Source organism: Aulostomus chinensis, chromosome 2 (assembly GCF_037954235.1).
Source record: "Aulostomus chinensis isolate RoL2024-O1b breed Wild chromosome 2, RoL_Achi_v1.0, whole genome shotgun sequence".
Lineage (NCBI taxonomy): Eukaryota > Metazoa > Chordata > Actinopteri > Syngnathiformes > Aulostomidae > Aulostomus > Aulostomus chinensis.
The window spans coordinates 7,145,889-7,159,008 of record NC_141321.1 but is presented as its reverse complement, the minus strand read 5'-3'; the positions used below and the strand labels follow the sequence as shown (position 1 = coordinate 7,159,008).

At 45.1% G+C, this 13,120-nt stretch overlaps 1 protein-coding gene across 4 annotated transcripts in view; it reads left to right on the top strand.

The window, feature by feature from the left end:
• The window catches only part of LOC147268923 (phosphorylase b kinase regulatory subunit alpha, liver isoform), a 17,326-nt gene extending 4,424 nt beyond the window's left edge, over window positions 1–12,902 (top strand). The window contains exons 6-33 of one of the 4 annotated variants that reach the window (XM_086224947.1): window positions 52–134; window positions 280–360; window positions 484–582; window positions 676–822; window positions 908–961; window positions 1,088–1,210; window positions 1,823–1,918; window positions 2,838–2,945; window positions 3,129–3,207; window positions 3,451–3,585; window positions 3,683–3,792; window positions 3,936–4,080; window positions 4,351–4,429; window positions 4,547–4,701; window positions 4,781–4,951; window positions 5,372–5,481; window positions 5,558–5,694; window positions 5,800–5,962; window positions 7,234–7,313; window positions 7,407–7,485; window positions 7,552–7,681; window positions 7,767–7,868; window positions 8,607–8,725; window positions 8,812–8,835; window positions 9,126–9,170; window positions 10,672–10,905; window positions 10,999–11,199; window positions 11,275–12,902. In XM_086224947.1, coding sequence (XP_086081073.1) covers window positions 52–134; window positions 280–360; window positions 484–582; window positions 676–822; window positions 908–961; window positions 1,088–1,210; window positions 1,823–1,918; window positions 2,838–2,945; window positions 3,129–3,207; window positions 3,451–3,585; window positions 3,683–3,792; window positions 3,936–4,080; window positions 4,351–4,429; window positions 4,547–4,701; window positions 4,781–4,951; window positions 5,372–5,481; window positions 5,558–5,694; window positions 5,800–5,962; window positions 7,234–7,313; window positions 7,407–7,485; window positions 7,552–7,681; window positions 7,767–7,868; window positions 8,607–8,725; window positions 8,812–8,835; window positions 9,126–9,170; window positions 10,672–10,905; window positions 10,999–11,199; window positions 11,275–11,448 — 3,263 coding nt within the window. In that variant the 3' untranslated portion in view covers window positions 11,449–12,902. The remainder of the gene's footprint in view (window positions 1–51; window positions 135–279; window positions 361–483; window positions 583–675; window positions 823–907; window positions 962–1,087; window positions 1,211–1,822; window positions 1,919–2,837; window positions 2,946–3,128; window positions 3,208–3,450; window positions 3,586–3,682; window positions 3,793–3,935; window positions 4,081–4,350; window positions 4,430–4,546; window positions 4,702–4,780; window positions 4,952–5,371; window positions 5,482–5,557; window positions 5,695–5,799; window positions 5,963–7,233; window positions 7,314–7,406; window positions 7,486–7,551; window positions 7,682–7,766; window positions 7,869–8,606; window positions 8,726–8,811; window positions 8,836–9,125; window positions 9,171–10,671; window positions 10,906–10,998; window positions 11,200–11,274) is intronic. The other 3 variants (XM_086224954.1, XM_086224963.1, XM_086224974.1) reach the window with 3 other exon arrangements.
• The last annotated feature ends 218 nt before the right edge of the window (window positions 12,903–13,120 follow it).

Sequence of the window (13,120 nt, the reverse complement as noted above, 5' to 3'; positions counted from 1 at the left end):
TTCTGATGTGGGTCATACTTGAATCACTGAGTGTGTCGTGTGATTGTGCAGGTCTTCGTATCATCTCAAACCTGGACGAGGTCGCGTTTATCCAAAACTTGGTCTTCTACATAGAGGCTGCCTATAAAGTGGCAGTGAGTACAATGTATGGATTTACACAAAAAAAAATCACAGCAGGAATAGTGATGTTCATAGCTGCAGGAACAGCCAGGAAAACTATTGGAAGTGGGACAGTAGGCTATTGTTGAAGTGATGTCATGGCCTCCTGTCCTCCTTCAGGACTATGGTATGTGGGAGCGAGGGGACAAAACCAACCAGGGCATCCCTGAGCTCAATGGCAGCTCGGTAGGAATTGCAAAGGTACTGGAATCTGCGATAGTTGTCGATGTTACATCTGTAACGTTTTACACATTAAAGGCCACAAGAACAATATGTGTTCATGCACAGAGGTGTGTGTTGATATGAGTGTGATGGGAGTTTCAGGCTGCTCTTGAGGCGATAGATGAGCTGGACCTGTTTGGTGCCCATGGAGGGCCAAAGTCTGTCATCCATGTTCTACCGGATGACGTGGAACACTGTCAGGTACTGTTGGCGTTGCCCCCAGCCATCTCGCCGTGAAACCTCGAGAGCCTGCGGTAGCTCTGTCTTATTGTTGTCTGTACTGCATTCCTGTAGTCCATCCTGTGCTCAATGCTGCCAAGAGCCTCAACCTCAAAGGAGATCGATGCCGGTCTTCTGTCAGTCATCTCGTTCCCTGCCTTCGCTGTGGAGGATGCAGACCTGGTGGCAATCACCAAGTCCGAAATCATAAGCAAGCTGCAGGTACAGTGAGCACAGGGAAGTGTAACTCCGGGTCGTTCATGCAAGTCTGTGGCACCATTAAACCTCTGCCCCTGTTTTAATTCAGGGACGCTATGGCTGCTGCCGCTTCATCCGGGATGGATATCATTGCCCTAAAGAGGTCCCATATCCTGCTCACAGTTTGTTCTGAAATCGAAGTGATGATTTTTACCAGTAAGCAACAGTGATTTTGCTCCAGGATTGAAATTCACTTGATACCTGGTGGGATTTTGTTGCCGTCTCTCAGGACCCATCTCGGCTGCATTACGATCCTGCAGAGCTCAAGCTGTTTGAGAATATTGAATGTGAGTGGCCTGTGTTCTGGACCTACCTCATCCTGGACGGTATCTTTGCTGGGGACCAAGTGCAGGTAACCAAGTGTGCTAGTCATTCTGCAGTTTGCTCTCCATGAAGACCTTCACATTATTACAGGGAAACATCCAATGACAAGTTACTGGGCTTTTCCCTACTGGAAGTTTGCACCAAGAACTGAACCAAAGTTCACATGTTTGTTATTATACTTTTGATCTGGTTAGTTCTGGCTTCACACAGCAAATATCTCTGTGCACCAAAGAACTTTTCATGGCATGACACCTGTCAGTTCCCAGCATGAAGTCAACCACCAAAAAATCCTGAAAATGTTCCAAAGGTTCAAACAATCTCAAGGAGTTTTTCCCACCAGGACCTAGACTGCCTTTTGTAGCCAGACCTAATTACAACTGTAGTTTTTGTTCAGGTGAAACGATGAAGTCCAGACCAATAAGACTGATGTGAAAGAGTTCTAGTAGATGAAATATTAGGTTCCCATTAGTCAGTAGAAGAAAGAACATCTTAACTGGTACCGTCCTCACCACCTCTGTCATAGGTTCTGCTACGGCAGGACAGCATTTTTCCGTGATGGCACACAAACTTGTGGATTCACAAGGTGGAAACAGGAGCCGTCCCCCTGTTGCAAATGGTGATGAGTGTGCACTGTCTTCAGGTGCTGGAGTACCGCGAGGCACTGGAGGGTGTTTTGATTCGAGGCAAGAATGGCATCAAACTACTGCCTGAACTATACGCTGTACCGTGCGAGAAGGTATCTTGTTCCCTACAGAAACATGAACAACGAAACCTGTAAACTAGTCCCAATCAGCTTCATGGTCAAGATATGAGGTTTAATGTTTTTAAGAAAGTCTAAAAACTCGCCCTTTTATATTGTGTGTTTGAATCATGGTTTTTGTTGACTTGTAGAAGATATTCGGTTATATTTCACTGTGTATTTGCAGAGTAGGTAACACTTTATCCCTTTCTAATTGAAGCTGGTGTGGAAGCAATGCTGAACTCTACTGTCTTCTTGGCAACACGCGAAAATAATCTTGTCAGTTACACAGTTAATTTTAAATGTGTTGATCTCTTTGATTGTTTGACAAAATAGTTCTTACAAAGTCTTGATTATTAGCATATCTTTTTTTAACCTTGCTAGCAGGATGCTTATGCTGTTATATCAGGTCAACATTTCAAACAGTCCCTTAATTTGGTCTTGGCATGTTGTACTTGTAAAACTAAGGTTATTCCTATCAGCCTAGCCTAGTGCTAAACAGCATGCTAAATTAAGAAAAATGTGCTAATTGTCTGCTAAACATTAGCGTGTTAGCCTTAGCTCAAACCAGCACATTGTGCTTAGGTATAGTTTAAAAAAAAAACCTCTATGACTGTACTTTTAACTTTTTATGTGTCTTTTTCTTCTTTTTTGTATATGCAGTCACATTGTAGGTGTTTTCAAAGATTATTTTGCATTAATTTATTGCAATATAAAAGGCTAGGAGCACTCAAGCTTTCTTAGGGAATACAGTAAATTCATATCGTTTGCAGTTGAGATGAATCAGTATCAGGGAACATTATCAAAGGTGTGTGTGTGTGTGTGTGTGTGTGTATGTGAGAGAGAGAGAGAGAGAGAGAGAATCATTTCAAAGTCACTGTGCCTGGAAGAATGAAAGCTTGTTTTTATCCATCAGGTGGAAGAGGAATACAGCAATCCTCACTCAGTGGACAGAGTGGCCATGGGGCAGCTTCCACACATGTGGGGACAGTCGCTCTACATCTTGGGCTGTCTCCTGGCCGAGGTGAGTCATCACGTCACACAGCCTCTGGACACAGGGACTGCTTAGTCAATGCCACATATGCAGATTCTGCATTGTAAAATAAGGAAAAAGACGCATACTTACCAAATCGCCTTGTAAACAAAATCACACACTAAAAAGAGAATGGAATTACGTGTCTCTCTGTCTTTTCCGTTCTGTTTTCAGGGCTTCTTGGCACCAGGAGAGATAGATCCTCTCAACAGGAGATTCTCCACAAATTTAAAGCCAGATGTTGTGGTACAAGGTTGGTGTGAGAAAACGTCAGCAGAGCTTTGATTGTTTGTAAAACTGGAGAAACCAGCATCCGCAACAAAGGACTGAAACCAGTTCTTATTTTTATTCTTATTTCTCATTGAGTCACAGGTCAGTTGACAGACTGACCATTACATTAACATAGTCGAACAGAACAACGCGGTGATGTCATGGCTGTATACAAGAACTGTCTTGCAGAATCCTTTTTTTTTCTTTCTTTTTTCGTTTGTGTCAGTCTGTGTTCTAGCAGAGTCAGAGGAGATCCAGGAGTTGTTGAACGGCTATGGGATCAGGGTCCAGATGATGTCAGAAGTTCTGCCTATTCGGGTCATGCCTGCTCGCATCCTTAGCCACATCTATGTCAGACTGGGTAAACAAACACAAAAAACTGTTGTTTATTGGTGTGTGTGTGTGTGTGTGTGCACGCGCAATAATTAAAATAATGTTTTCTTGTGTTGTTGCCACAGGAAACTGCAAGAAACTCAGTTTGAGCGGGAGGCCGTACAGACACATTGGAGTTCTAGGAACATCCAAGTTTTATGAGATCAGAAACCACTCGTATATTTTCACTCCTCAGGTAAAACTAGCTAGCTCTGGACTCATTCTGTGACGTACCTTTTAACTGCGATGGTCAGAACCTCAGTTGTGAAAAGATGGGGGTGAACCCCTCTCTCTCTCTCTCTCCCTTTCAACCTCTCTTTCTTCCTGGATGGGGTGAAGTTCCTGGATCAGCACCATTTCTACTTGGCTCTAGACAACCCGATGATTGTGGAGATGCTACGCATGGAGCTGGCCTATCTCTCCTCCCGCTGGAGGATGACAGGACGACCTACACTCACTTTCCCCGTCACCCACAGCATGCTGGGTAATGAGGCTCAACACGCTGCAACTCTCATCAACTGTTCGTTGACTCCACACCACAAAATAAATGTGCAAAATGAATGAGCTCCATGTCTGGCTCATATCCTGGGTTGCTTTCAGTCCAGTGCATTGATTTCTTATAGATTTCTTTATTCTTGTGCAATTTCGCGTAAAGGGTGTCTGATAAGTAGATGTCACATGTCACCTCGGTTTGTAATTATATTATAAATGATAGGAGTGAACTTCATATTATCTACTTACCTTTTATGTCCAGTTGAAGATGGAAATGGGATTGACACTTGTATCCTAGCAACCCTCAGGAAACTACAGGATGGCTATTTTGCTGGAGCAAGGTCTGTGACACACATGCAGCTTTATGTTGCTCTTATTCTGTTCTGAGATCTACAGCAGTATCATGGTTATACGCAGTATTTTGGCAGAATTTCATTTTGATTTGTCTTTAACCTCAGGGTGCAGATGTCAGACCTCTCCAGTTTCCAGACCACTTCCTTCCACACTCAGCTCAGCTTCCTGGATGGAGAGAATGATGACGACTTACTTGAGGAGGAAGATGAAAAGGAGGATGAAGAATATGGTGAAGAATACTACAGTTGTGGGCCCCCAGGTACATTGTGAGGATTAACCTTTCAGAATCAACCTTTTATTTGAGCTGTGAATGATCAAAGGTGTGTCCTTCACTCTAGAGGGCTCAAAAGACTCGTTTGACCAGTACCTCACGCAGCTCCTCCACAGCACCACCAGCAAGTGCCATCTTCCTCCCATCCAGAGGGGGCAGCGCCACGTCTTCAGCGCTGAACACTCGACCAGAGACATTCTGTCTTTCATGGCCCAGGTTCAGGGTCTTAACATGCCCAGTGAGTTTTTAGCGATCTTACGGTGCGTTGCATTGTACTCGAGACTGAGGGAAGTGCCATCGACTGCTCATTCAAATCAGAATCACAGCAAAGTGCACTGAGAGGTTTAGTGGAACGAGCTTACACATTTGTTTCAATTCTGCTGATTTGTGGTTTGATCAATTTGTCTTTGTGAGCTTCACCCCCAATTCAGTGTGTGAGTGTGTGTGTGTGTGTGTGTGTGTGTGTGTGTGTGTAAGCATGTAGCCTGCTGTGCTCACACCACAACACTTGATAAACAAATAACAGGTTGCCTCAGATAACTTGTTATTTTCTAGAGCCGATACACTAGGATGCATTTAGAAAGATTGGCAATACCCACTGGGAACCACTGACTGCATATGTGCATGACTCTTTACTTTTAATGTGTGTGTTTTTTAGAGTCTTCCATGTATCTACCTGTTACCCCTGTGATGAACAAACACCGCAAATCTCTGAACCTACTTGAAGTTCCTTATCCTCAACGCGGCTCACATGTGAAGCAGCACAAAGTAGGCATGGCTGACCTTTGCTCTCTCTTGTGACTTCACGCTTGTCTGACATGCGCTTGTCTTTCAATGAAACCAGTCCCACAGTGCTGCCGATCTGCACCTGCCTCGGGACGCTCAGGGCAACACAGACTTTGCAGCGCTGGTGAGGCAGCTGAAGGAGTGTCCCACCCTGCAGGACCAGGCCGACATCCTTTACGTCCTTTATGTCATGAAGTAACGGCAGCATGCACATGAAGCTGATTCACAGCATTGGAGAGAAAAAAGCCTTTCTGTGATTTATTCATGCTCTTTTTTTTTTTTGTGTCTTGTGCTGAACAGAGGAGCAGATTGGCTGGTTGAGCTTTCAGGTCCTGGGCAGGGAGGGGTGAGCGTGACCACCTTGCTGGAGGAGCTTTATGCAGAAGCTGGAGCCTGCAAGGAGTGGGGGCTCATCAGATACATCTCTGGAATACTCCGTAAGAGGGTGGAGGTCCTTGCTGAGGTCAGTCAGAAGTCCGAAATAAAAACCATACATGCGCCTGACACTCACGTCCATGATGTGGTCGACCTGATCAATCACACCTCAGAGAATATATACAGAAACTCAAAGACAACATCACAAACAACCTTTACAGAAATAATTCCAGCAAAATGTGCAAGAGTTCAACGTCATTTTGAAGTGGAATGATGCGGTGCGGGTGGATGTGTACTGGCTCCTAGAGGGTAACAGCTGGAACAGGCTATGAGCAGCATGAGGAGGGTCCGAAATGATTTGTTTGAGCTTTCTTGATTACATGTTTGTGATGTGTTGTTTTGACTGAGGGGAGGGGGGTCCCTCTGGTCTCTGATGGTGATCTGACTATGTGCTGCATTCTTGTGTGTGTGAGTGTCCAGACATCCTATCAAACTCAAAACGTTGAGGTGAGGATGTACGGAGGCCCTGGGGGGCATGACTGGGTGTTGTGATGATTGAAGACAGATCTTGCAGCTGGTGTGCATTCTTCCTGTGGCCCGGTTTGGCACGATGCAGTTTGAGTGAGATTCTGAGCGTGTCATCTTCTCTTGCTTTGGCCCGTTTGCTCTCCTCCACCAGAGACAGGGTTTCATCCCTGTGGAGCCCAGTGCTGTGGGGCGGTGCTGATGCCGGCCATCGCCTCACCTCTACCCTAACCAGCCTCTCCAGTTGCCTGGCAGGCCGTAGACTGACCTTGTACATGCTGATCCCCATGAGTTGTGGCAACAGGCCAACTGAAATCGGCAGGTCTTCAGCTTCCCCCGGAGGGCCGAGTTGTTTGAGGCTGCTGATCGTGTCCTGTCTCAGTTGTTCCAGCTGTCCTTTGTCTTCCCTATCGGACCTTGAAAAACTTGAAAGTCCTCCACAAAAACCCCTGAGGCAGTGATTCCCCCCCCCCCCCAAATATCCTGGATTCCAAAATCATTTGAACAAGAAAAGACAAATACAACTGCCTCAGTTCAAAGCTGACAATAGTTTGACGCTTCCCATTTCAGATGTCTGGGACTTTCACGGTAAACTCACTGAAACTATAAGACAAGCACTTTAAAGGTCTAAAAATCAAATAAGCAAATGGTTCAGCAGAATTCAACGCCATTACAACAAGTTTTCTGTTACAGGAAATAATCTAAATGATATAAATGTTATAAAAATAACAGATGATGCATGTCTGATATCTACATTGCAAGCAAAAGAGAAACAAAAAAAATAATTTGAAACTACATTTTTTAGTACTTATTTGATCTGTGTTTATTCCTCAGGCGTGCACGGATCTTATTTCCCATCACAAGCAGCTGACAGTGGGTCTTCCTCCTGAACCCAGAGAGAGAGTCATCACAGTGTAAGTCACAGCCACAATAAGCCAGATTTGTTCTGAGTTTTAACTCATCATCAGGAAGTAAACCATGTCCTCCCCTCTGCGTTTCTCTGTCAGTCCACTTCCCCCGGAGGAGCTGAACACCCTCATTTATGAAGCCAGCGGGCAGGATATCAGCATCGCTGTTCTCACTCAGGTAACATCTCAGAGCTTTGCTGCTGTTGTTGTAGTGACACCAGTGTTGCCTGTGTGTCTGTTCCAGGAAATCATGGTCTATCTGGCCATGTATGTGCGCTCCCAGCCCGTTCTATTCGGAGACATGCTCCGACTCAGAATAGGACTCATCATGCAGGTGATGGCCACGGAGCTGGCACGCAGCCTGCACTGTTCAGGTAGGAAAACCAGCCACGGCCACACACCTGAAAACACAGTGACCTGCAACGTGAGACTCGTGTGAGCTGTGTGACACCTCCGTAGGGGAGGAGGCCTCGGAGAGCTTGATGAGCTTGAGTCCGTTTGACATGAAGAACCTGCTGCATCACATCCTCAGTGGCAAGGAGTTTGGTGTCGAGAGAAGCAGTGAGTTTCTCCCGCATGTCTCTGGCTCCCTGAGCGTTATCTGCTGCTGCTGCTGCACATCATACATTCCTGCTGACACGTATTCCAGTGTCTTGATTGATTGGGGGACGACCCATTCTGATAACATGTAACAGCTCCCACACAGCTTGCTCCGAGTGTTGCAGCAGTTTATCACTTCATCTACAATCAAAAAATCCTTGTGACACTTGTTGTGATCTTTTTGGCTTGTTCCTTATAGAGCATTACTTTCATATTGCTGTGTATTTTCTACAGAGCAGCGCCCGACTAATGATTGAAGATCCATGAAGCTTTTACATTGGCCGTAGATGTGACAGCGTTTCTGTCATGCTACTTGGGCGTTCACCCTTGGGACCCAGGTCCTCCATGCCTTCACAACAAAAACCTTATATTTAATCAAATATTACCAAATGAGCTCTACCATCAGTATTAATATCTAAACGGGTTCCAAGCTTACCAAAGGGTAAAATGTGAAACCACCAGCAGAAGAGCCGTGTGAAACTCTTGGTACCCGCCTTGCTCGGCTGCAGCTTAGGACATTTGGTGGTGAGCTGGTGGCTGTACAGGACCACTTCAGGGATGTTGACTGCATAGTTTCTAATCATCTCTAGATCTGTTTTAGATTCTTGACACCTTTTGGTGTCTTCAGTTTGTGTTTTACAATGAATGAACAGACGCATCTGCCAGCTGAATGAGTGTGTTCTGGTCTGTGTGCATCAGTGCGGCCAATCCAGTCAACAGCCACCAGCCCCGCAATCTCCATTCATGAATTAGACCACACCGGAGCCACCAAGACTGAACGCACAGGGATACACAAGCTCAAGAGCGAGATCAAACAGGTAAACACCCCCCCGCCACACCCCCCACCCCCATATTGGGCTGTCCAGCCATCTATAATAACACTGCTTTGTACTTCTGGTTGCAGCTGGATGACTCTCGGCCTCTCAGTGTGGGTTGGGTTTGCAAAGCTCTAACGTGGCTATTTCTAACATCACGCTCATAGACCGCATGCACGCTCTTAGCATAACGTGCATCACCGTAGCTGGAATGACTTGCAACTCATTTTTGCACTCATGCCGGGGGAACATGCTTCTCTGTTCTTTCGGACAAAGCCCCCTCTCTTGGTCGTGACCCATTCTGTGTTGGCTCTTTGGCATGGAGGGGCACCCGTGTTTGTCGGAGGACTATGTGACATCTCAAAGTGTTTTTTGTCACCTCTCACCCATTATCCATGTGTAGATCTTCAGTGGCGGTCTTAGCAGTGTCACCTCTCCTCGCTCCACGGTAAACCATTTCACCTCATCTGCTTCACTTGAACTTGGTTTGTCCTCTCTGGTGTCACTAGAATGTTTCCGATCCAAGTCATCATGAATGCTTTTCTTTCTCAATTTAAAAAAAAAAACCAAAATCTGTTAGTATTATGGTTAGTTATAGATTTTAATCTTAATTAAAGGATAATACTGTATCAACCAGTCTTCATGCCATTGTTACCAAATGTTCTACAGAAACCAAACCAACCATAACTTAAGTGTCTGTAAGGCTAAAGCCTAAAAATAAAACCCTCCTTTGGTGCAGCCTTTCTCCTTTTTTAAAGAATTTTGTTCCTTCAACATTTTTGTGAGGGCTTCGAGCTGAATGTGTGATGTGGGGGTTTACAGGTTCAATTTGACTGATCACATTGCTGAGGGAAGCATGTTGATGCTGCTTTGCTAGCCTGACAAGTTGAGAGGATTAATAAGCCTCTCTGGTTGTCTGCTCACTGCGCGTTGAGGGATGTTTGTAGATGTGCAAATGTACCATCCCAGAGACGAGGCAGCAGCTGCTGCTCTCAGCACCGTCACATACTGAGCTCTACGGGACTCAGAGGGGGTTCAACCTGATGCGTCCTGTAGCGGTACCTGCAGTATTGAATTAATTCATAGAGACATGCAACTTCCCCAGCACAGTCCAGCCAGTGATGAGCTGAAAGTGACCCCTTCTTCAAAACTTGATACAGGCAACAGCGTAATATTTGTCAAGTGAAATGCAAAGCTGGCAAAATCTGGAGCCATCTTGTCACACACCAAGTCGATCGAAACGCTCAAGAGTGTTTCATGGGGTTGGCAGCCTGCCTAAATTGTGTGTTTTAGTTATGACACAGAAATGACGTTAAAACGCCCTTTGCCTGCCAGATTGCAGATTGTTCGACTTCCCATTGGCAACAATGGGATGATGTATTAGCTTCTCAGTGTCATCCATTCAGTCTTTCTGAGAGAAGGGAAATTATCCAAAACTGAGGAAGAACGTCTGCAATCTTAAGTAACATTGCAGCTGAATGTTCCTCCATTGGGGGGGAACAGAGTGGCTGTGGTCCCTCATAGGGTCTCTCAATCACAGGAGAAAATTTACTTCACATTTAAATTGATACACATAATAACACATGAAAAGACATAGACATACGCAAACGCTTTCAAAAGAGTTGCGTCAGTCTCATCATATGCACTTAATGAAAAGACTAAAAAAGAAAAGGTAAATCCTAGAAATTAGAGGAACAGCCTGAGGTCATAATCCACATTCAGCTCATCAGGGTTGATAGTCTCAGGTTCATTAGTCCACTGTGCTTCCCGCCCTAACGCGCTGGTTCAGCACCAGTGTGTTGCAGCGATGACATCATGACCACTAAGCTTCTTGATTGTGATGCACTCATTTGATCAGCTGCTTTTAAACTGCTGATTCATGTGTTCTCTTACATAGTGAAGAAACGGAGATTAATTGCTTCCTCTAACTTGCTCTGGTCTGACTGCAGCGTTGCAGCAGCCCCTCCACCCCCAGTGGCATCTTATCCCCAGTGGGCACTGGTTCCTGTGATGGGCAGCTGCACTGGGAGGAGAAGCAGGGCCAGTGGCTGAGGAGGCGTCGCCTGGATGGAGCGATTAACAGAGTACCGGTGGGTTTCTACCAGAAGGTCTGGAGGATCCTGCAGAAGTGCCACGGCCTATCCATTGATGGCTATGTGCTGCCCTCCTCCACCACCAGAGAGGTAGCTGTCTGGTTCTGGTTCCGGTTCTGATGGAGTTCAAGCGCAGGACTCGCTTTGCATGGATGACGGACTAATTCCCTGTTCTCTGTCTAGATGACAGCAGGAGAAATCAAGTTTGCGGTGCAGGTAGAGTCGGTTCTGAACCACGTTCCCCAACCAGAATACCGACAGCTGCTGATGGAGACAGTGATGGTTCTGGGCCTCTTAGCTGATGTGGACGTTGACACCATTGGTGGCATCATCCATGTTGACCGCATCCTCCATATGGCCAACGAGCTCTTCCTCAATGACCAGGTACGACTGCTGGCACAAGAGCTTCTCATGACTTACACATGACTTTCAATACTCGTTCTGTCTTGGTATCCCCAGAAAACCCACAGCGGCTGTGACTACTTCCTTGAGAAGGACCCCGCAACTGGCATCTGCAACTTCTTCTATGACAGCGCCCCCAGTGGCAGCTATGGCACCATGACCTATCTGTCCAAAGCGGCCGTCACCTACGTCCAGGACTTCCTGCCGAGTTCCAGCTGCATGATGCAGTGAAAAAGCAGAGTAGTAACAGACTACTAACACTACACCCTCCTTCTGTCTGCTCATCCTCATCAGACATCCGCCATGTTGAGTGCTGACTCAAACAACCACGAGCAGCGCGTGGAAGAAAGTGGTAAAACCCTCCGATGCTCAGTTCATGCTGACTTATTGACCACAAGCATCACCTGAATGTGTTTGTCTCTGAAGACGCTTGAATACAAAAAAATGATTGCAAGTAAAAATCTAACATCATTACTTATTTTACTCTGGTTAGGATCAAGTATACCCTTCTCCAGTCTAGATGCCTTCATTCACTATGAAGTGATACTTCATGTACGCTGTACATCTTCAGGGATTGTTGTCACTGGGGGGGTCCAGTTTTTTGAAATTCTCATCTGATAAAACATCACTGCCATGGCAGCCGCCATTTTTTTTTCTGCCTTAGCTGGGAATTTATTTTATTTTATTTATTGTTATTTTTACTTCAACCGCCGGTTCAGGACAAGCTAACATGCATTTTATTTAGAATGGTATTATAAAGATATAATCACAATGATATGCAACTCTAATTGGTGATCTAAAAAAAAACCCCACTGACTTAATGAGAGTGAGAATGGTTGCTAGAGGTGTGTATTATTAACAGTAATGTGAAGAAGAACCATATGCTCCTGTGTGCCAAGAGTCCAGTTATCCACTTTTTGTCTCTGTGTTTGTGTCTGTCTGCACATGAAGGTGCTGCTACTAATGTGATGAGTCAGCAGTAAGCATGGACCTCAAGAACCAGGCTCAGCTTCTCCATGTACATGAAGGGTTCGTGTATTTTCAGCATGAAGTGAGCCAGAATATACTCATAATACTGTAATACTTGTAAACTGTACATGTACATTATAATGCATGAACTAAATACTGAGAATAACAGCAGTGGGCTTCCTGGAAAGTTTGGGAAATGCTTGATTCTTACGATTATGTTTTAAAGGAAGAAAAGGGAAAAAGGCCCGATGATCAATGTTATGTGGCGTTTGTCTTCATTGTCAACCATGTATATGGAAAATTGTAATATTTGAAAAAGGATCCTGTATGAATGCTTAAACGACATCATATAAATAACCAGCCAGTTGCATTTGTAATGCTATGAGTGTGACAGCAAAGGCTTGGAGTCTGTAGGTGCTTGGTTTAAGTAGCAGGAGGTCCTGAGTGCGTTGACCAGTGTTTGAGAGAGGGAGGGAAGTCTCCCGCCACGCTTTGTTCTACAGGTTTTGTGGTGATAAGTTGAACATTTGTCATGTATGTTAAAATTGATGCTGGAGGCTAAAGACATGGAGACATGTTGGTATATTTCATATATTTTCTGAACTTAAGACTTCAAATTTGTTGAGTTATTGTGATGATGCCATTCATGTCATCTGTGTATCTACTGACACGTCCAAGGTGTCTGAAATGTCGTAATAAACTGAGTTGAGTAGCGATCTCTTTGTACCGCTCATCATTTCAAATTCATTTTTCATGTTTGTCTGTCTGTGACGGGGAACTGCTGGTGTGAATGAAGTGACAGATTGTGGTTCTAGACCTGCTCTTCGAGTGTCATGAGACGATTGTTGTGATTACGTGATGTAGAGATAGGATTCACTTGACGAGATCGACTTACAATATTCATATTATGTCACGGGTTTATTGAAGGGTCATA